General features: G+C 40.8%; 1 protein-coding gene across 7 annotated transcripts in view; it reads left to right on the top strand.

The window, feature by feature from the left end:
• The window catches only part of ablim3 (actin binding LIM protein family, member 3), a 64,836-nt gene extending 48,889 nt beyond the window's left edge, over positions 1–15,947 (top strand). For 3 of the 7 annotated variants that reach the window (XM_037261591.1, XM_037261589.1, XM_037261592.1), the window contains 17 exons: positions 1,757–1,844; positions 1,909–1,967; positions 2,065–2,136; positions 3,188–3,352; positions 3,839–3,868; positions 3,966–4,092; positions 4,270–4,365; positions 4,655–4,705; positions 7,218–7,334; positions 7,455–7,525; positions 7,674–7,842; positions 13,642–13,671; positions 13,970–14,025; positions 14,234–14,300; positions 14,401–14,411; positions 14,513–14,593; positions 14,798–15,947. In XM_037261591.1, coding sequence (XP_037117486.1) covers positions 1,757–1,844; positions 1,909–1,967; positions 2,065–2,136; positions 3,188–3,352; positions 3,839–3,868; positions 3,966–4,092; positions 4,270–4,365; positions 4,655–4,705; positions 7,218–7,334; positions 7,455–7,525; positions 7,674–7,842; positions 13,642–13,671; positions 13,970–14,025; positions 14,234–14,300; positions 14,401–14,411; positions 14,513–14,593; positions 14,798–14,911 — 1,404 coding nt within the window. In that variant the 3' untranslated portion in view covers positions 14,912–15,947. Of the gene's footprint in view, positions 1–1,756; positions 1,845–1,908; positions 1,968–2,064; positions 2,137–3,187; positions 3,353–3,838; positions 3,869–3,965; positions 4,093–4,269; positions 4,366–4,654; positions 4,706–7,199; positions 7,335–7,454; positions 7,526–7,673; positions 7,843–13,641; positions 13,672–13,969; positions 14,026–14,233; positions 14,301–14,400; positions 14,412–14,512; positions 14,594–14,797 lie in introns of all 7 variants that reach the window. The other 4 variants (XM_037261595.1, XM_037261594.1, XM_037261593.1 and 1 more) reach the window with 4 other exon arrangements.
• The last annotated feature ends 6,314 nt before the right edge of the window (positions 15,948–22,261 follow it).

Below are 22,261 nucleotides of genomic sequence, written 5' to 3'. Positions count from 1 at the left end.
ACAAGCTGTCTCTCGGTGTGGTGTGGAGGTTGCAGCGCCTCCGATTGGAAGAACCTGAGGAGAGTGGTGAGGACAGCAGAGAGGATCATCGGGGCTCCTCTTCCCTCCATTCAGGACTTGTCATCCCAGCGCTGCGTGTCCCGAGCCCGTAATATTATCAGTGACCCATCACACCCCCACCATGGACTGTTCTCCCTGCTGCCCTCTGGGAAGAGGTTTCGCAGCATCCGCTGCAGGTCCACCAGGTTCTGCAATAGTTTTTTCCCTGCTGTCGTCAGACTGTTGAACATTCAAACGTAGCATTCCTCTGCACACTTGTAAATACTGCTTTTGTCTCCTGCACTGTTTACATACTTTATCACTGCTGCACTTTGTACTTTATACTTATCTTATTTCATATTTTTATATAGAATGTCACTTTTTAACCAGCCGCAATACCACTATATTGTTGAAAGCCGTATGCAACGAAATTTCGTTTTGTGTACACCTAGTGTTGACAAAATGACAATAAAGTTTGTCTAAGTCTAAGTCTAAATTTGGCTGAGCAGAGGTGTGTGTGTGTGCGTGTGTGTGTGTGCGTGGTTGTGTGTGTGTGTGTGGGGGGGAATGTTCATGTGTGCTCATGTGTATGATGTGGCTCTTTGCGATGACAGTAAAAAATGTGGCTCTTAGTCTCTGACTGGTTGGCCACCCCTGCTATATGAGATCTGTGTCAGTGCATTAAGATAAACAGCTCAGGTCTCTGTGGCACACACCATAGATGTTGGCAGTGTGTCTATAAAGAGCAATTCCCTGATGGCGTGTCAGAAAGGTAGAGTTGATGGTTTGGGGGCACACCTCAGACATCAACTATGTACACTGAGGCACGTGTGACGGTGAGAACTGCATTTAGGACGAGACTGAATTAAATGGAGTGGTGTTTGCATAGGTGTGTTGCCACCACGTGCATGGTGACATTTTTCTTTCCGTATCTATGACACGCATGCGCACGCACGCATACAAACATGCACAGCGCATTGTCCACATTAACTTTTGCACATTTGCTCATTTTCACGTTGCCTGACTCACTTTCTCTAATTTTGGCAGGGAGGAGAAGAGGAATGGGCTTGAATGTGATTCCAACAAACAGGCAATATTAAGATGATGTCTCATGATGTCTCAAGAACTATGAAGCCATTGTGATCATGTGTTAAACAGATGACACATCTAAAGCAGGATTGCACTGGAAAAATATTTGAAAAACAAAACAGAGTTACATTTTTTCTGCTAAATTTTTTTCTGCCAAACTAAAATCCTCATGCTGATTTCTAATTGTTGTTAGTTATTTTCTAGCACGTTGTTATGTTCTCTACATCTTAACGTACTGATTAGCTGTAGTAAGACGGTAGTTAATTATGATTGGACTCATTAACAGCTACGTGGCAACGTAGAGACTGTGCAGTGAGAGTCTGTGCAGATCCCAATAGGTAAGTAAGTCTGTGCTCATGCTAACTTTGGTGGTCGTCTTAATTAATATTTGGCTTCAAGTGTACGTAGTTTTGTGGCTTGTTTGAAAATCGCAGGCATATTTTCAGAACTGGGTAGATAAAAGATGTACTTGCTTGTTTAATTTGATACTTGATGGGTGGATGGATTCCCCCCACCCAGACACTCAACTAATTGTGTGCATTAAGGAGTCAATGAGTCTCCATAACATGCCCCCTTTGAGATGGTGTTTGTGGTTAAATGGAATGTTTGTTCTTCTCTTCTCTTTCAGGCTGGAGGGAAGCACTACCATCCAACTTGTGCCCGCTGTGCTCGCTGTAACATGATGTTCAAAGAGGGAGAGGAAATGTATCTGACAGGTGAGATGTGATGCAAAACCTATTCATCTGTCCATATTGACCTCTGTCCTTCACTCTACTTCAGGGTGCGAGGTGTGGCACCCATTATGCAAGCAAGCAGCAAGAGCAGAGCGGAGGCTCAGGGTGAGATTGAAAGGATTGAAGTTTTAATTGGTTGGGTTAAAAATGAAACTGTGGGTTTCTCAATATGTACTTTGTTTGGTTTGTTGCTACCTCACAGCACAGACGCTTGTCTGAGACCTCCATCTCTCCTCCAGGCTCTTCCATTGGTTCTCCTAATAGAGTTATTTGTGTAAGTAGCCAATTGTCTTTGCATCTTTTAGACCCCCTTGCTTTCACCAGCACATTGATATGTCTTAAATAAGAACACAAAAGCTCTAAAGGACTATACGTGAAAAGAGTGTTCTACACCAACCCGAGGGCTGTTGCTCACTCCCATGGCCTGTTCACTTTCTTTGCTCATTCATGTCACAAATTACAGTCCCTTGTTGTCGTATTGAGCAAACAGCACAAGAAACTAACTTCCCTACATGCAAGTGTGTCTTGTTATCCTTCCCATAATATCTTGTATCCATAAATGTCCATGGTTACAGTATCCCTTCAGAGTCCGAACCTGTGCCTCTGCATCTTCTCTGCACAGTAGCCAGCCACTCAGCTCACCATTTTTGTACGAGCTCTTGATGCAGCAATTGTCCATTTTCCTAAACTCATGATTATTGTATTTGTATTGGCAAAATACTAGACACAAATTTTGATCGCAGAATATTGTGGATGCTCAGACGTACAGTAAGTTTTTCATAGTATTTAGTATATTTAGGACTCAATAAAGTCACCCAAGTAGTCAGCAGTAATGACTGTTTTCCAGAAATCCATTTCTATAGTGTGTGTGTCATGGCATTCTGCATGGCGAACTGCTGAGTGTTGCTGTGTGTTGTCAGTGTGAGCAAGCGGGTCCTGCGTGCAAGTGGGGGTCTCACTCAACTCTGCTCGGCCACACTTGACTCTCATCTCCTAATCAATGACCTTTGTGGTTAAGGTGATGGATGAGGGACAAATGTAGTGTAAGCACACTTGCCTTCCATGATGTTTCCTCTCCCCCTCCCGCACTCTAGCTGTCTTTCCTCCTGAAGGTCAACAACTCCTCAAACCCTTCAGACGCATGCACACACATTGGCGTACAATTAAACAGGTGCTTGCACAGGCTTTCATGCGTCTGCTTTGAGTTCTCTGTTGCTGCATGTTCTGTTTGCCATCACTCATGGACTTCATATTTCTGGGTGGCGTTCATGTGGTTGCTGTTGTGTCTGTGTTGGTGGTTGTATGTGTGTTTGTCCTCTCTCCAGGCCAGATTGGCGAATGAGTTCCTAGATTATAAGGACCTAGCTGCCCTCCCAAAGATCAAGGCCATATATGAAGTCCAGCATCCAGACCTCATATGCTCCTCATACCAGCCCTACCAGAGATACACCTCTGATGACAGGCTAGACTTGACTTACAGCTATGGGGAGGTACAACTGCTACACACTCCAGGCCAAATGTGGCACTGGTCTGTAATTTAAAGAGAACATTTAAATTTTTCCAGATACACACACGAGGAAAAATGCTTGTGCGTTGAAAATATCTTTGCATATTGCATTTTTATTGGGGTTATATGAAATGCATGACGAAATCAAACAACTGCAACTTGCAAGATGGCCACTCAAACATGTATTCAAATATAATTCACTGTCCTGTTTATCCAGTGTCTCCAATTTGGATTTGTGTTATTTCAAATGAATACAACCCCCCCCTGATCGTAGCTCTTTATAAAGTCATCAAATTCACCCTGTTTAAAAGTATGCATCTCAGCTTGGCTACAAAATCTGATTTGTTCTGATTGATGGAAGCCTGCCAAGGGGCAGCACAACTGTACATACTTAATCTGTATTGATTATTTTGATGTGATAAGATGTTTGGACTTGAAAATAACATGTCTGCCTTCTTTGATTTTGCAGTCACTTGGGACACTTTCTCCGTATTCTCAGGTAGGCATTCCCCTTCGCACTGTTACAGGAAGACCATTTAAGATCACTCTCAACCACTTCTGTGTTTTTATTTTGTCATCTCATCTCACGTGTCAAGGACTACAACTGCCTGGACATGAAGCAGAGGCGATGCTCCAGTCCAGGTTACATTGACTCCCCAACCTACACTCGTCAAGGCATGTCACCCATTGCGCCTCGCTCGCCGCAGCACTTCGGTTACCCTGGTGAGCATTTAAAAATCGATACTCAAGTCGATGTGAATGCAAATGCGCTATATGTGTGTGTATGTATATAAAAATGTGGAATTTACTAGCTGACTTTTGAAACTGCTAAATGACTGTCATTTTTCATTTTGTGTTGGACCCTCATATTCATCAATGCTTTGGTATGATTGGCTATAGGATCCGAGAGTGGCAGGAGCTCACCATACTACGGCCAAGAGGGACGGTCCAACACACCAACCCTCATCCAGCCCCCAAAACATTTTCATGTACCTGGTAGGACTCGTCACCACTTCATCACACGAGCCACTAATCACTCGGAGGAACAACATCAGGTTCCTCGGGACTGACAGGATGTGGATAATATGTAAAAGGAGTCTTGTTATACAAAAGAGAATTCCTTTTGGTCTATCCTCTCATACAGCATACTTGACCTGATTGAATCATGCTTTGCAACCTCTCCCCGTTTCTTCATCCCATTGTTCCGATAGCAAGTCACAACCTCTAGCCTTTCCTCTTTTATGCCACTGCGTTTCAATTTCCCATCTCCTCTTTCTCTCCTCAGCCACAGGGGAGCCCAACATCTACAGGAAGCCTCCCATCTATAAGAGAACGGGTACAGTGCAGTTAGCCCCGCCTTAGCCTGCCTGTCCTCCTGTCAGTGTAGTCATGCTGTGCTTTGACAACCATGTCATTACTGATCTATCGATGTCTTTCAACAGACCTTTAGGACCAACTATGGATTAGTATTGACATTCCAGTTATTGTTATTTCAGCTACAGCAATCTAAAAACAAAACCTAGCTTGCAAACTCTAACAGCAATTTGACTTCCTTCATTTATGAGTGGTGAGACTTGACTTACGGGTAAGTTTTTGCCACAGGCCTTGGAGAAAGTCAACTCTGCTCAGCCATCATGTTCCAATGTGTGGGTAAACACAAATAACTTTTAGTATTTAATGTAAAGTATGAAATCACGATAGAGATTATTATGATTCGACCTAGACTGTTGACCACTATTTGGCAGAAATCCACTGGAAGCTGTTGTATTAGCTGCTGTATTTCAATACGTTGTCTCCTAACTCAAGCTGTTACTTTCTTACAAATTCAACTTGACCAGAATGTTCTACTAGAAATACTCACTATCAACAGCTATATTACATTAGCACAGTATTTTAGCAAGTGGCCTTGTTGTTAGTTCCGTGTTTGTGCATGTTGGCTTTCATGGTCACTTTGTGAATTTTGTCAACTTGTGTACCAACACTTCTGTCCGTAAAAATGATGCTAATTACATCACAGGCTGTAATCTGTCCTTGCACTAATCCGAATTTTCAAACCATGAAATATCTACGTAACCTAACATAAAGAAATATGATGTGAGACCAAATCCCCAAGATTTGCATGGTTTTGGATTACAAGCCCGTTATGTACTACTTAACAAACATGTTTATTTTATTTCATATCAGTCAGTGTTCTGAGAACTTGAGCCACTTATAGCCTACGGAAATATCTTGATAAAATGTCCCACAGTGTCCCACAGGGGTGCTCCAGTAACATTTCCCTTTTCTTTCTACCTCTTTTTTCTTGCATCCAATCACAATTTGTTTTCTACTACCCTCCACCTCCACATCCTGCTCATTTAACCCGGTGACCTTGCCACTGTAAGTAATCTCCCTTGTACTTGCTGTTTCACTCAGTCGGTCCATGGATTATATTCATGTCTGTCTCTCTTCTTGTTTTGGGAACTCCATGTCAGCACAGTACAGCCTACACAACTTTACTGTGAACATACTTGTGTACTTGTGAATGTGGCGTCAGGCAAGTGGAAAGTGTGTGTCCCGAAGATGACGATGCCCGTCGCTAGTGTCATGCATTGTGTGGATTGGAATTCAATGCATCATGGATCAGGGCCGGCCGGCATGGTTACTGGCCCACAGAGTGATGGGGCGATCCATCTGACATTACGCTGCATGTCAACCTCATTGACTTCCATTGACTGTGCTTTTGTGCAGAGTGGCATCAATGTGATTGCTTCACACTCATGAAATGACTGCCTGCCTCAGGCTGGGCCAGTATCGGACTCAGGTTAAAGAGGCTTATTTTCTTGCTGTTGGCTCAAACATTGATCTCCCCGAAAAATGACGTAGGGAAGTGAATGTGGCTGTGAAGGACAATTATTAACGGTTTTCTTTCCAAGAAATCTCCTCTCATCTCATGTTCCTGTGTTAAGGAATTTTCTGAAATACAAATCTAGACTAAGAGCCCAAGCAGCCAAATTCAATTTCCATTTCATTGTTTACATGTACATTTCAAGTCTCACTTTGGCAGGTACCTGATTGACATTTGAAACACAAACCTGGGTTGGATCTAAACATATGTGTGCCTGTGACTTTACGGTGTAAACAAAATTTAGAACCTAAATGTTCCCTCAGAGCTCATTGCAGCACTTTATTAAGAACTGTTTGTGCAACTCAGATTTGTTTGACCTACATATGTGGTACAACCAAGAATTCTACCAAAATCTCGATTGTCTCGTTTAAAAAGACAACTTTTGGATGTGAGCTGTTGCTTTCTTAGGTTGGCCACCATCTAAAACGGCACGCAGCTACATTTATTTTGTGTTTTACTGCTGCACCCTGTCATAAGGAGACATCTACAGGCCTTGGCAATTCACTCCTCAGGCAGGTGTGATTGTGAGAACAGATAATGCCACGTAATGCTTTTGTCACAAGTGCTGGAACTATTTTTGCAAGCCACACACGCACACACATACAAGCTGAAATTAATTTTCTGGTATGAATCGGAGCATAATTAAATTTGTAGAAATCCTATTCATCTCAGCAAAAACACTGTGACACATCTATTTTCATTCTGTTTTTATGGCTGCAGCCCCATTTCTCAGCTGGTATATGAATATTTAAAGTGGCAATAGCAGAGAAGTAAGCAAATTTCAGATGACTAATATGGGCACGGCAAACTTACTAATTCCGAGAGACTGCTATTGAAACATTTGACAGACCAGATTGTCGGGTTTGATCGGTCTATGATTAGGTACATATGTTTTTTTTATCTGCTTTCCCTTTCTCTCCCAAATGCCTCTCTTTTTCCACAGACAATCATTTGAACACAGCAACCAAAAGTAGGACCAGCGAGGATATCCTGAGATCCTCAAGCCTGTCCACCTACTCCCCTGAGTCATACCCCCAGTCCGAGTGTGACTACTACCCATACAGCAGCTCCCCCAGGGGTATGGAAGACTCCTTTCACTCCATATGGTTTACTGCCTCCTCTGGGCTCAAGTCATCAGAGTATACTTGAGTTTATTTTCACTCATAAGGCAATGTCTTGTATCTGTGTTGCCGCTCAGCCTATCGGGTACCAAGGAGAAGGTACTCAACAGGAGGAGATGAAGAGAGTTGGAGTCACAATCTTCAAAGAGTAAGAGCTTCATTATTCGCTTCCCCCTTTCCTTCAACATAGTGTCAGAAACAGCATAAATTATGCATATCTTAGGGTATGGTACCTAAACGATCCCCCTTTGTTTGTTCCTCTTGCACTACTTGGGCTCTGCACGTCAAATTTTCAGATTGGGAGTGGCATAGGAAGGATGATCCTAAAGGAGGAGATGAAAGCCAGATCTGGTTCCTATGACAACGACCCCTGGGGCAGTGCAAGGAATTCTCGTAGCGGGAGCAAGGAAACCCTCAACACTACAGGCTATGGCTCCACGGCTTACAACAACACTATCAATGGATGTAAGCAAGCACCTTGCTCCCCTCATGCACCCGCTTCCCATATGGCGCGACAGTTTCCAGAATGTACCAATATCAAGTGTCCGTCTCATCCTACCTCCAACTTTGAGGTTGTACTAAACTGTAAAATATAGGACAAGTAGATTTAGCAGGATTACACAAAAAGATGTCAATAATTTCTTTAATCTCCAATATCATTATTTGGAGCTGGGGTGTAGATACAGGTCAGGACTGAGTTTGTGGTTTACTGGAGGGGGGGGTTACTGTGATGGGAACGGGATGCTGCTGTCAACCTTGTGGCCAGTCTTCAGCAGCAGGCAGACAAATTTGTCATTGTTTGGACTGTATGACCACAGTGTTCTCTCATTGATGTAAATTCCAATATACGAAGATACTGTCGCAGAGAAATTTATCCCGTCATGTTCATCACTCACAGGCAACTGAAAACACTACCGTTGGCCCGCCTTTCCCCACAATGCATCGCACAGGAAATTAACAATCTCCCTCTCTCTTAAAAAAATAAATAAGATTCACAGAACATTTGAAGTGTGCTTGAGTAAGGACCGTTTTGAACCATAAAACAAAAGGTTACTTCAGTAAAAACAAAAATTACAGTAACCATGAGCCTTCATCTAAAGCTTTGAGAAGCATGAGTGGAGAAGCTCCCTTTTTTATCAGGCAATCTGCAAGCTGAGATTGACCAACAGACCTGTTTTATTTATTTGGCCTATAAGAGCTCGTTAACATTATTTATCTATTATTTAACACTAACACACTTTAACTTTATTCAACCTAGACTGGTGCTCACGTAGAAAAAGACCTTCATGTCTGACAAACACCACAGACCTATCCTCTCCAATAACTACAGCAGGACCTTTCCACTCTGTACTGTCAGCTTGTTTGTAGAACACTTTGTCTCCTGTTTCATACTTTTCATCTGTAGGCTAAGCTGTTTGCGTAGTGCTGTTCTTATACATACTTTCAGAACATTCTACCTCGGTGAAAGCTCTCCTGGCTCCAATTAATTCTGATATTTCCTGACCTACTTTAGTGCTCAGAGTATTTCCTTCCAAAGCAGGTACTAGTTGATCAACTAATACAGAAGAGAGATTAAGGTTTTGACCAAAAACAAGCTGGTGTGGGCTGTAACCATGCACATTGATCATACTGTTTTGGTACATCCACACCAATTTTCCTATTTCACTTTCAAGAAGATTTCTGTCAGTGTCATTTCAAGTCAAAGTCAAAGTCTGCTTTATTGTCAATTTCTTCACATGCCAAGACACACAAAGAAATCGAAATTACGTTCCCACTATCCCACGGTGACAAGACATAGTACACAATATACATACAAGTAAACAACACAAAAAAATAAATAAAATAAAATAAAAAAAACAAGAAGGCACAAACAATGAATAAATAAGAGTGATGAATAAATAATAAATAAACAAATAACATAATAAATAAGAGGAGCAAAAATGGAGGAAGTGTGCAAACAGCAGACAGTCAGAATATAGTGCAAAAGTACAGGACGCTTCGCAGAAGGGGGGAGAGAGTTCAGGATCCTAACAGCCTGGAGTATGAAGCTGTTGGTGAGTCTGGTGGTGCGGGAGCGCAGGCTCCTGTACCTCTTCCCAGAGGGCAGAAGATCAAACAAAGAGTGAGCAGGGTGACTCACATCACTCACAATCGCGGTCGCCTTGCGGGTGAGACGGGAGGTGTAAATGTCCTTCAGGGAGGGGAGTGAAGCACCAATAATCTTACCAGCCGTGTTCACTATGCGCTGCAGGGCCTTCATGTTGTATTCAGTGCAGCTACCACCCCAAACAGCGATACAACTGGAGAGGACGCTCTCAATGGTGCCACGGTAGAATGTAGTCATGATGGCCGGAGGAGCACTTGCTCGCCTGAGTTTCCGCAGGAAGTACAGACGGCGCTGAGCTTTCTTTGCCAGTGATGCGGTGTTGGTGGACCAGGAGAGCTCCTCACTGATGTGCACCCCCAGGAATCTGGTGCTGCTCACTCTCTCCACCACAGCACCGTTGATGGTCAGTGGCAGGTGCTGGGTGTGACCCTTCCGGAAGTCAACAACAATCTCCTTGGTCTTGTTGACGTTCAGCGGGAGGTTGTTGTCCCTGCACCACGTGGTCAGAAGTCTCTCTCCAATGATCCATTGCTCCACCGACTGTCTGCTGCTGTGGTCTTTTTCTCGATATTGAGGTTTTCTACCATGTCCTTTATCTCTTCATTGTTGAACTCGGTTGTCAGTGTAGATCCGTTTTGGTGCTCCATGGATACTTATCCAAGAGTGAATGAAAAACTTGACTATCTCTGATGGCCTGATTGAACCGTGTGAAGTGGTCAATGATGTGGAGGTACCATACACCAAGTTCCAGCTCATGAAGATCCATTGCCACAGTCTCATTGTACTCCTATGCCAGGAGCAACCCAACTGCTGGCTTGGATTTAGTCCGACTGTATCTTTTGTGTATTTCACAGTTTTTAATAATCTACTGTATACAGGATAGTCCTGATCAGTATTTCCAGTGCTTTGGATGAGCTTCTGCAATGTCTGCAAAGGCGTAGCCAAATTGCTTGTGTAGTTTCAGAGGAACTTAACTCTTTTTCTTGGACATATCTGCATTTACAACCAGGACATCATCATTTTTCTTGGACATGTCTACAGTTACCAGGACATCATCATTTTTACAGTTTTCTCCAAACATCTCATCTCATGTGTTGTACATCTCATTGTGTGGACAACACAATAGTGACCAGAACCGGTGATCTCAAGAGGCACCTGTTGTTTGAACATGACGACTTTATCATTCTCTATGGTTGACACAGTTCCAGCTCTTTTAAATTTTGCTCAAAAGAGGAATATCAACGGTTTAAATGTGATATTTTGTTTGCCCCTGTTGTGCTGGAATTTTCACTTTTCTATTGGAATGCACAACCTGACCGTCTCCAAATCTGAATGGTTGAGAGCCTGAGAGTCTGTATCAGTTTCTTCATTTGGCCCTTACTTAGATTCTTCACATAGTTGTCCAAGCCACCTTTGGCCACAGACAGTGCGTGTACATGCAGTTTCAATGATAACAGATCCTAAAGACTCTGTTAGAAGGATTTCTGAGTCGGATATTGTCACTTGAGTGACAGGGTTGTGTTACACTCTTCCACATTCAGTCAACTTTACTTCGTTTTTGCGCTGAGGACAGTCTTTAGCTCAGTGGTACGTGCTCTGACGTATCTGGTCCACCTATTGTACTTACTGAGTGGATTGGTGCCTAACTGTGGCTGCTGTCTGGGTGGGATTGCCCTGAGATGATAAAGCCACTGCTCCGCTTGAAATACCCTGACGGTCTTTTCCTTTGTGAAAAATGCAGCATCTTGACTTTGCTCCCGTTGTATGTTCCACTTCCTGTCTTCCCTCCAAAGATCCGTTTGAACAGACTTCATGGGTGCAAAAGTGAGCTTCGTGCACACGGTCAGAGCAAGCTGTCTGGCTTTCTCCTCCAGGCACACCGTGTCCAGAAGCTTGAACGCGAGCACCGCGTCAAGTAGCGTTATGTTTTACTTCTTCTATATCTTTGCTCAAAGTCAATGATATGGTCAGGTAGCGTCAGGTCACATTATGCTGCACTTCTTTGATATCTTTGCTCAAAGTCAATGATACTGTCCGCCATTGTCTTTAGCTACTGAGTCAAAATACGAGTAGGCTTCGTAAGCACGGTCTTTTTCTTCTCTCAAAAACACTGCATCTACTTTTGTCAGCAAAGTTTCCACACCATAGTCCTTATTCAGGACTTCTGCGGGTATTTCAAGTGCTGTCTCTCTGGCTCGAGCGCCTTGGCGAGGGCTTGCTTTTTCTTGTTCAACTCCGTAACAAGTCTCCAAATACTAACTTTATTTTTCCAGCACTCGTATGGTTGGGCTTCATCAAACTTCGGCGGTACTCTATAATTGGAAACCATCCTCTGCTACCATGTAAATTCCAATACACAAAGATATTGTCACAGAGAAATTTATTAAGCCATTTTCATCACTCACAGGCAGAAACCCAACTAAAAACACTCCCGTGGTCCCGCCTTCCCCCACAATGCATTGCACCAATTGACACTCGAGGTTCAACCAGGTGTTCACAAGTGCCAGATCGGTTGAAACTCCAGCATCATCACGGATGCAGCACATTGAGGCCAGAGCTGGGCAATCATCATTTAAGATCATCATTTAACTTCTTTTAAATAAATAATTGGGTTTTCATACAGGATCATGGCAATGACAAATAGTAAGAATAACTGATGGTGACCTGAAGTTCTAGAGAAAGCTTTAACTTTCAATATCAGCACCATACAGTTGCCATCAAGTGGCAGACTGAAAAACAAATTAACATAGTCATAACTCCCCATGTGACGCAACACACACACCACAAACCTATGGTGCGTAATTAACAAGGAAAAGAACGCCCCAATTCTTTGTAATATGTTCAGTGCTGCCCAACAAGTCGAAATACTACATTGTTTTGATGATTTTTTTTTCGTGGGATATGAATTAAACAGGCAAAATCCAACAGTTTTATATATCTCGGGGCGGCCATTTTGCTGCTTGCTGTCGACTGAAATTGACATCACAGTTGCCAGGCGTCGCATTCCAACCAATCATGGCTCACCAGTTTTCTGAAACTGAGCCATGATTGGTTTTAACCTGAGTGAGATCTGGCAACTGTGATGTCCTTTTCAGTCAACAGCAAGAGGCAAAATGGCCATCTCCTGAGATGGCTAAAAACTGGTCAATTTTACTACTTAATTTTATTCCACAAACACAATATTAATCAGAATGCCATGTTTAGGCTAGTGGAGGCCCATTCAACATAAAGAAAAATTTGGGGTTGATTCCCCTTTAAACCATGTACATTAACAGTTCATTAAAATTAATAAGTGACGAGGTGGGTGACCACACAACAAATGCTACTTCACTGGTAAAGAATTAACAACAATCACAATGTTCCAACAAATTAAAATCAATTTACAAAAAGCATGCTGGGAATTCCAACTCTTCCAACTATAGTGTTTATATAGCAGCACTCTTGGACTCATTTCTCTGTTGATGCAGGTCTGTTTTTTTATGTCACTTGAAATTAAAGTGAGAAAGGATAAGCATCCGTAATATGGTGTATCATTTCTTTAATAGAATAACTTAAAATATCTGTTTGGCGGTATGTATAAATTGATTTACAATGTGACAGAAAACGTTTTCCATATTGCCCAGCAATATTTGAATCTCTTTTTTGTAGCCCTTGACATTCACATTGTAGCTTGTCTTCATCCGCTTTCCCCTTTTCCCCACCAAAGTGCTTCTTTTCACTTGCATGCACCATCACTTTCGTCATCTCCCTTCTCGTCCTTCTCTGACTTCTTCCTCGCCCCAGACGTGGTGTTTCTACATGCTACTATTCTTCATCACTCCGCGTATTCATGCACCCATTCATGTGTATATGAAACCCACTCATTCTCCTGTGCACAGCTGGTGTTGCATAGCCTGGTTTATTTATGAGCTGTAAGATCTCTCATTAAAGCTCTTTCTCAAATGGGAGGGGACAGCACTCTGTTGGTTCACGCTCTTGATTCCTGTTTGATTCCTCTCCTTACTGGGCCTCTTTCTTCCATATCGTGCTTGTGATGCTGTGTGATCCTCCCAAGCTTTAATAATAATAAAACATTTCATTGCTGTGTAAATTTGAGTTCTTTTTTATTTGTGTAGTTAAGAAGTTCTAATGATCTTCTCATTGTTTGCCTCTCACAGCTCCCCGATCCCAATACAGCACTGATAGTGGTGAGTAGATTGGTCTGATTAGCAACATAAACACACAGCAAACTTCACATTTATTTGAATAGCAACATTTTTAAAGTATAACATTGTCACGGAAAAATGTTGCCATTTCAGATAACTCTACTGTACTGTACTACAGGCACCCTCAAATATTTGTTGCTAGTGAGCGCCGTCTTGTGGCAGCAGTTTGTCACTGATGTTATATTTCCATAACATGTCTTGTGCAGGACTGATATGTCAAACCTGGAAAAATGATATTGCACCACTGTAATACTTTTAAATGTTCATGTTTTTATTTTAGAGTTTGTTTGCAAGTCTGCCTCACTTCCCGGTTATGGACGCAATGGCATACAACGGGTGAGACACCAGTGAATCACACAAAGCATTTTCCTGAAAATATGCTAAATTTAATCCTTGTATGTGGTGCAGAGCCTTGAAAAAAAATTCAAAAAAGTAATCCCATTAGAACTGTCTCACATTTTTTTACTTTACTATCACAAACTTGAGCGTATTTTGTTTTTATGACTTGCTGAACTGACCCTGTTTTACTCCAAATCACCTGCAGCCTCAAAGTGCCGATTACTACCAGTACCAGTACGACAGTAGTAATGAACTCAACTGGGGAAGCAGAGGTATACGGAAACATCTTTTAAGCATGTGAATCTTTTTTTGAACAAGTGAATCAAGCACTATCCATTGCACTAACTTAACTATCTTTTATTTGGATTACAGCAGAATACAAGGTAAACTCTTTACACTTAATTCTATTGAGATGTTTTGAATTATTCAAATGGTAATGAAGATGAGACATCTGATTTTTAGGCCCGTTTGAATTCCCTTGCAGATTTATCCCTACGAAGCGCTTATTGTCACCACCAGAGGGAGGAACAGGCTTCCCAGAGATGTCGAGAGATCCAGACTGGAGGTAAATTGTACTCTTCCTTCTAAAAAAAGAATATATATTAGGGAAATAATAATAGAATAATAATAAGAATAAACAGTCAGCATTCGACTTTGCACTGTATCACTCAAGTGTTGCTCACCCAGATAGACAGGATAATGAAGAAATTTTACCTGAGAAAATAAAACAGGCAGTACGTGTTAAAGGGATTTTCCTTCTTTGTCCCAGCGTCACCTCTCCCCAGAGGAGTTTGTCCAAGTGTTCGGCATGAGCATCGAGGATTTCGACAGGTTGGCCTTATGGAAGAGGAACGAGCTAAAGAAACATGCCCGACTCTTTTAATCGTATGTGAATGTCCGTCAAATACTGCCATACATTTAGAGAGGAACTGATAAACTGCAGAGATTCCTGCACCGTTCACTGCCATGGCTGAGAACCTGTTCTAGAGCTCGTCAAGCAACCAACCAAATTGTGGGCACACCAGCACAGACTTGTGTGGTTCAGAGACGTATTCACACAAACAGTGCTTGTGTGATCATGTGCTGGAGTAAGATGAAAGCAATACAGACTTGGAAGTGTAGATGCCATCTTGTACTTTTCTTTATTGTGAAGGACTGAGGTAGGCATGTCTGCCCCCCCCCCCCCCCCCCCCAAAAAAAAGAGAGCTGCCCAACTTTGACACCTGAGAAGAATTTTGGCTTTGCCTTATTTGTTGTGCTTTTTACATAACCTTTAAAAGTGTGCAGCACCAGCAATCTGAATAAGTAGAATGTAGTTGAAATATAACATTTTTGTCACTTTATTCGTAAAAATGATGCATAATGATAATGAATGAGAGCTTAAATGTTTGCTTTGTGTTTTTTTTTTTGCATTATTATCACTTCTTCCCCCTGATTATGCACTCTTACTCAAAATACTGTTTCTTTATACTGACTATCAATAAGAAAGAAGCAACGGAAAGTACAGTGCTTCTAAACCTATTTGACTTACAGTAAATATGAAAAAACAGTGTGCAAATGCAGATTAGCAGTACACAATAATTAATGGTTACACCATTTAAAGTGAATGACGATGCATTTACTGTGTTTGAGAACATTTGAGTATGTGCAATACACTTCACTGATCACAAGACAAGCCACAGACACAATGTTATCTTTCTGTTTGTTTTGTAGTTCATTGCAATAAAGAGTTGTGCACAGCTGTCATCCAAACAACATCCAAAATGATTATCCAATGATTTTACAGGGGTTATGATGAGTAATTAAAAAACTGCTTTGCAACGAATTGCTCGTGTTGCTTAAAATCCAGGGTTATCAATGTTTTTCATTTGCACACTATTATTTTGGATTTTGCCATTAAAATTAAACTTATAATTCCCTATCCCTCTCTTTGTGTAGAATGTAATTTGACATTAATACAAACACATAATTACAAACACCATCTCAGCCTCAGGAATATTATTACAGCTACCAAGTTTACGTTGCTAACTGTTTAATATATGCATGAAACATTTTTGTCTTGGGTTAAGTAATTGGTTAGTTGTTTACTATTAAGTTAATTAGAAATAATGCCTGGAGCCAATCTTTGATCAACTTGCTCATTTGAGTTGACACATGCTAGGACTGAGGGGTGCACAAAGTGGTGTAGATCAAGGTTACTGTAGAAAGAAGGTCGGTACAGAATCAGTAACTGAAGCATCCACATAAGACACCTAAGTATATCTGAGTACATATTATTTTTTGACAAATTGTGAAGTGGGCGTGTTCTGCCTGACGAATCAACACAAGACACAACACGGCTTTTAGTTGACTCGTGTTGAATCAAGCGAAATATCCATCCATCCATCCATTTTCTGTACCGCTTAGTCCCCATGGGGGTCGCGGGTGTGCTGGAGCCTATCCCAGCCGTCATCGGGCAGTAGGCGGGGGACACCCTGAACCGGTTGCCACCCAATCGCAGGGCACACAGAGACAAACAACCATTTGCACTCGCACTCACACCTAGGGGCAATTTGGAGTGCTCAATCGGCATACCAAGCATGTTTTTGGGATGTGGGAGGAAACCGGAGTGCCCAGAGAAAACCCACACAGGCCCGGGGAGAACATGCAAACTCCACACAGGGAGGGCGGGAGGTGGAATCGAACCCGCACCCTCGTAACTGTGAGGCGGACGTGCTACCCAGTCCCCACCGTGCCGCCCTCAAGCGAAATATGATATTAAAATCAACCCCCACACACACACACATGCGCACACACATACACACACACACACACACACACACACACACACACACACACACACACACACACACACCACCACCACCACAAGTGAACATAAAAATAAAAGAAAAACTCTGGTGTTGAAACAGCCAACAATACATCTGTCTAACCGGCTCGTCTGTTTTCTTGGAGGAACAGAGCTGCCCCCTGCACTGCAAAACATTGTTACTGGACTCAGGGCGGCCCACCTACCCCTTCTATGTAAGCTTTGGCTTTGTGAGGTGCAGCATTCTTTGCATTTTACATGTGACGTTAAGCCTTACCCAGAGGGTGTTGTCATTTGGGGGCCCAAGGCAAACCCAGTCACGGGGCCCTTCACATCTGTGAACTGCAATGATTTTCTAATTTTACTCTTTATCACCATCTAAAAACTGTCAATCTGAGAAAAATCTCCTGAGCTAAAGTCCTAAAATCTTTTTTGCTTATTATTATCCAATAAGTAAATCATCTCGGTGCATTTACTATAATTGATAAGAAACTAGACTGCTTTATTGACACACTGTCAATGACACTGACCACAGTCCTACTGCTCCCAATAAGAGCGTTCAAGGTGAAGCTTTTGGTAGTTTTGATGAAAAACTTTCCACCCGGCATTCCACTGGTGGAACTCAGCTGCTATTCCTGGATTAAGTCCACGCGTTCAACGATGTACGTAACTATAACATTTGCCATTCCTTGGACAATGTTTAGTCCTGATAAAAAACTTCAGTAAGTATAGATTTTTTTTTTATCATCAGATGATTGTATTTACTCTAAAAGTTTCAGTACATGTCATTTTGATAGCAGTCGATTCAATGACAGGTAGACAACATGTCACTTTTTTTTTCTTCTTCTCAGTATGACCACTATTTGAATTAATAAATGAAGGGAAACTAGTAGTTCTTGAAATGGATAATGTGTGGTATCACTTTATTAAAATAAGGACCCAAATCTTTCATTCTCTGATGTTGCTAAAGCCTCGTCAATTGAACCGGTTCAGCAATACAGTATTTTTAGTTCTAAAAATAACTAAAAAAAAACAAAAACAAAAATTATTATTGCAAATAAGGATCCACAGAAAAAAGAATAAATTTAGGTCATTGTGTGAAGACTGTGGTACTCTACATTAACTACGTATATTATTCTATTTTATTCCTCGTACTTTTTGGGAGTTCTACAAATTCTAAATTTATCGACCGATTCTCACCATTCCAACTTCAACGAATTCCAAAAATGCGCCATTCAAAAAATGTATGGTTTTTCCCAAAATTAAAATGTTTTCAACCAAATATTCACCATTCATTCCCTATGGCACACACACAAATTTCCAAATTCCCATTGGAAATTTAAAACATTTAGCTCATCCAATTTACCTCGGGAAGGATTTTCAACATGCCCAAAATTCCCAGGTATCAAAAATTCTACATTTTCATCATTAAAATACCCACAGAAATTTCAACCACAAATTCACCATTCATTCCCAATGACACATTTACCATTTCATTTTTGACATCAATGTGCTGAAAAGGTGACATGTCTCCCCAGACGACTGAATGTAGCTGACTTCTCCCATAATGCTTAGCAGTTCAAGATGAAATATTTTTTCTCAATTTAATGTTCCAAAATGAAAAATGTTTGTTTTACCTTTCTTATTTTATCTTGTTTGTTAGAAACACATTGTTTTGTTAAACTTGCACTACAGCTGAAATAGGTGTGTTGATTGATGCACTCTGGTGGATGATGCCTACCAATAATTACCAGGGATTCTCTCTATCAATCGGTGACCGATCACGAATGACCGAAAGTCGTCCTAAATAGTGTGACTGAAAATTTTCACCCCCTGGAATCACATATAAAATAACTGCCATTGATATGGAATGAGATGATTTAACAGTGATTTCACTCGCAAGATGTAGTGAGCTTTGATTTTGACCTGGATGTCACTATTTCACATACAACTTAGTCAGTTTGTTAGAAAAACGAAAAACAATTATATAAATGTTAAAGTTTATATATATACTACAAAAATAAAAGTAAAAGGAAATACAAAAGTAAAAATATAAAAATAAATAGCAACTCAAATGATATATAAATAATTAATACATATAAATAAAAATAGATATATAAATGTAATTAAGTATCAATTTGGATATTTTTTATTTATTTTTTAATTTTTTAAATATACTTGTTCTTATTCTTATCTTTTATTTATTTTGGATTTTGGCAATTTTGGTCCTCCACAGGTTTGGTCCACCCATTGCCCATCCCTGAAATAGACATGCAGGTATGGACAATTTTAACATTCTAAAATATGCTTTCTTCAAAGACATCTTGAGTGCCTTTGTTTCGGTTCCTGTAGTTATAAGTATGTACTCTGAGAAGTGGAGCATCAGGTGGGTGAGGAAAAAGGAGCGGTTGTCCCCATAGAGAAACACTGCGGTGGTGAGATGTGTGTTTTGTAGCTCAGTAGCCGTGATGAATCGAGGCCATTGTCAAGCTGCATATGGAAAACATTGTGGACAAAATAGACTGTGGGATAATGGCGCATGAATGTAATATACTGCTCCTGTAAACACAATGAATTCTCGGTACCTCCACGCAAATGAGCGTTTTGCTCAAAACGATTGACAGGTCATTACTGGTGACACAAATCTGTGTAATTAGCTGTGTAATTATGCACCCTGCTGTCATTACCATGCTACTTATTTGTGACCCCATTATGGATACATTCAAGCAATGCTGCTACTGATTTTCTCCTCGAAGGAGTGGATTACATTTCCACAAAACAAAGTGCTCACGTTTGTTACAAAGTTCAATGCAGTGATTGTTCATAGTCAGATTTTGCAGCAGAGGACAAAAAACAGGAGACTTATAACTGCAACAATAGGTTATCCTGTGCTCCATATAAACTGTTTGATTTCATAAATCGCACTATTGAGTGCTGAACATTCAGAACTTTACTGTTCATTTACAACTGTGCTAGAGGTTGTAAAAAAAAAAAACTAAATCTAACAACAACAACCAGAGTATACTGAGAGTGAATCTCCTATCCAGTTTATTGTATTTGGACATGTAAAGGGCTGGGCAGTGGTGGCTTTACCTTCTTCCCAAACATCGAAAAAGTGCCCTTGAGCAAGGAACTGGACCGCCAGATGTGTTTTATTGCACCCTCATCTTCATGCCTCTATTTTTGGTGTACAGAATATACTACTTCGCAGGACAATTTTATAAAGCACCCTATAGAGCTAATTATTGGATTCCAGGTTCCTTTTTTCTTTCATAGCCATTAACAAAAATATAAAGTATCAACAGTTAAAAGCACCTTTATTATTATTATTATTATTGTTATTATTATTATTGTTGTTGTTGACAGCTGGCTACTGGCATTATACAGGGATTTTCCTGGCTCAAATTGAGGTAGCGGCGGTACCATCCTGACCATGCATGTATTCCGTAAATTCAACTGACTCACTTTCTTTTACAGGCAAGATACTTTGAGTTCCAATAAGAATATGACTAATATCATATTCAGTCATCATTTATTAAAACTACACACATACACAAATCAGGTGACAAATTGAAACTGAAATTATCCACACATCTCGCAATCAGACATAAAACATTTTAGCCTCCTATTTTCCATTATGTAGAACCTCCTCATGCACTCCTTGCAGTCCAAGGCGCCATGGTCTGGTTAAACTACTGTGTATATACTATATGTACACACATACCTTGTGGGTTTATTTGTGTGTGTATTAACCTTACTGTGTGCAACATTAGTTAAAATTTGACAGTGTAGTGACACCACTTGAATGTTTCTCAGTGAATACTTTAGTGTGAGGCAGACATAGCATTGTGGTGATCTCATCGGACTGTGTACTGAATAATATTGAATGCACTGTAGGGTCTTTGTGTGGCAGCAGGCTGACTCAAGCCCTCAGTGTCATGTTGGACATGAATTAATCACACAGAAAGAGTCGAAAAATGAGAATGGGGGGATACGCTCTTCCTAGTCAGTGACCTTTGACGTCCAACCATGGCTTGATGAGCCCATTTGTCTATTTTCAATATCTCTGTCCTTAGATGGAGCATCAAAAAAGCGTCTGGGAAATTCTGGAAAATCCCCTGTAAGTTCATTTTGAGTGCAGACAAATCTATGTTAGCTATTAAAAATTTAGATATGGCACGATATGGAGGAAGTAATGGATAAACAGGGGGCATTAAGAGTAGAAGCGGCTTTTTTGGAGTTAAGGAAGGGAACTCTGCCACTTAGCAAACAATAGAAAACTTTGTTGCTGTATATTAAAGCATTGCAAGCTCTAACATAATCATAATTTGCTGTCTAATACAGTCATTACTCAGATGGAAGGTATCAAATCAAGTCTTGGGATTGTTTCACTTTATTAATTCAAAGGTCTACGCACTGCTTCTGTTGTGTATGTCTTGGCCTCCAATGAGGGCAATGTGAGGCACGCATACAGATAGTCATGTAGATTTGATTACAAGACACAAATAACAATTTTGCCGCAAAGCTGATCGTTGGTAACAAATTTTTTGCTGAATTCTGAGTATAACTTATATGTGTTGAGGCGTCATTTGTTTGAATATTTGTTATTTAAAATGTTATACTGCAACATTGATCCGAAGGCCATTTGGTACCGGGGTGCACAGAGATCAAACAAACAAAAAAAAATCATCGGCTGCGGTGAAATGTGCATGACAGCATCCAAACAGAGACTGGCTTTTCCTTCTCTGCTTTGGTTTGCAAGTTGAAGTAGCGAACAGAAAGTTAAAGTAAGAATGTAACAATGACCGAAGATGAAGCTAAAGATGCAGCTTCAGCTATTTTGACTAGTTTGTGTGGCGTTATCTTCAAAAATGTGGATTAAATGAACTCATTTTACAAAGTATGACTTCAAAATCAGGCAAAACAACAATCTTTGTAATCATTTCAACAAGTACCACACTTTCGTGATATGAAATTTATAAAAATGCAGCCCTGTCCATGAAGCATCCACCACTTAGCCACGACCTTTCGCTGTAATGCCTACAAATAAAACTGAAACCCTTTCCATCTAAAGCAATAGTTCTGAAGAGTGGAATGTAAATGCCAGAGGCTGATTTTCAATCTTGAACTGAAACAGTCAGGTGAGGCTCAGTTGTCAATCATTTCAGATGAAAATTGTCTTTTAGCGCACAATATTCTCATGCTTCTACTCTACTCAGTGTGAGATCATTGCTCTATTTTTATGATAACCCCAAGCATCTTCCTGAGTATAATAAAAACAGTGGGAAGAACATACTTCTCCCCTTCCCTCATTAATTTGTACATCCTTCCGACTTTTCCAAACATGTTCCACATGTTTGCATCACATGCTTACCTCCTGCTTGTGCTTGCAATCTGTCGAAAAGTTGAGTAACACCCACAGCTCTC

Source organism: Syngnathus acus, chromosome 10, assembly GCF_901709675.1.
Source record: "Syngnathus acus chromosome 10, fSynAcu1.2, whole genome shotgun sequence".
NCBI lineage: Eukaryota > Metazoa > Chordata > Actinopteri > Syngnathiformes > Syngnathidae > Syngnathus > Syngnathus acus.
This window is presented reverse-complemented; position numbering and strand designations above follow the sequence as displayed.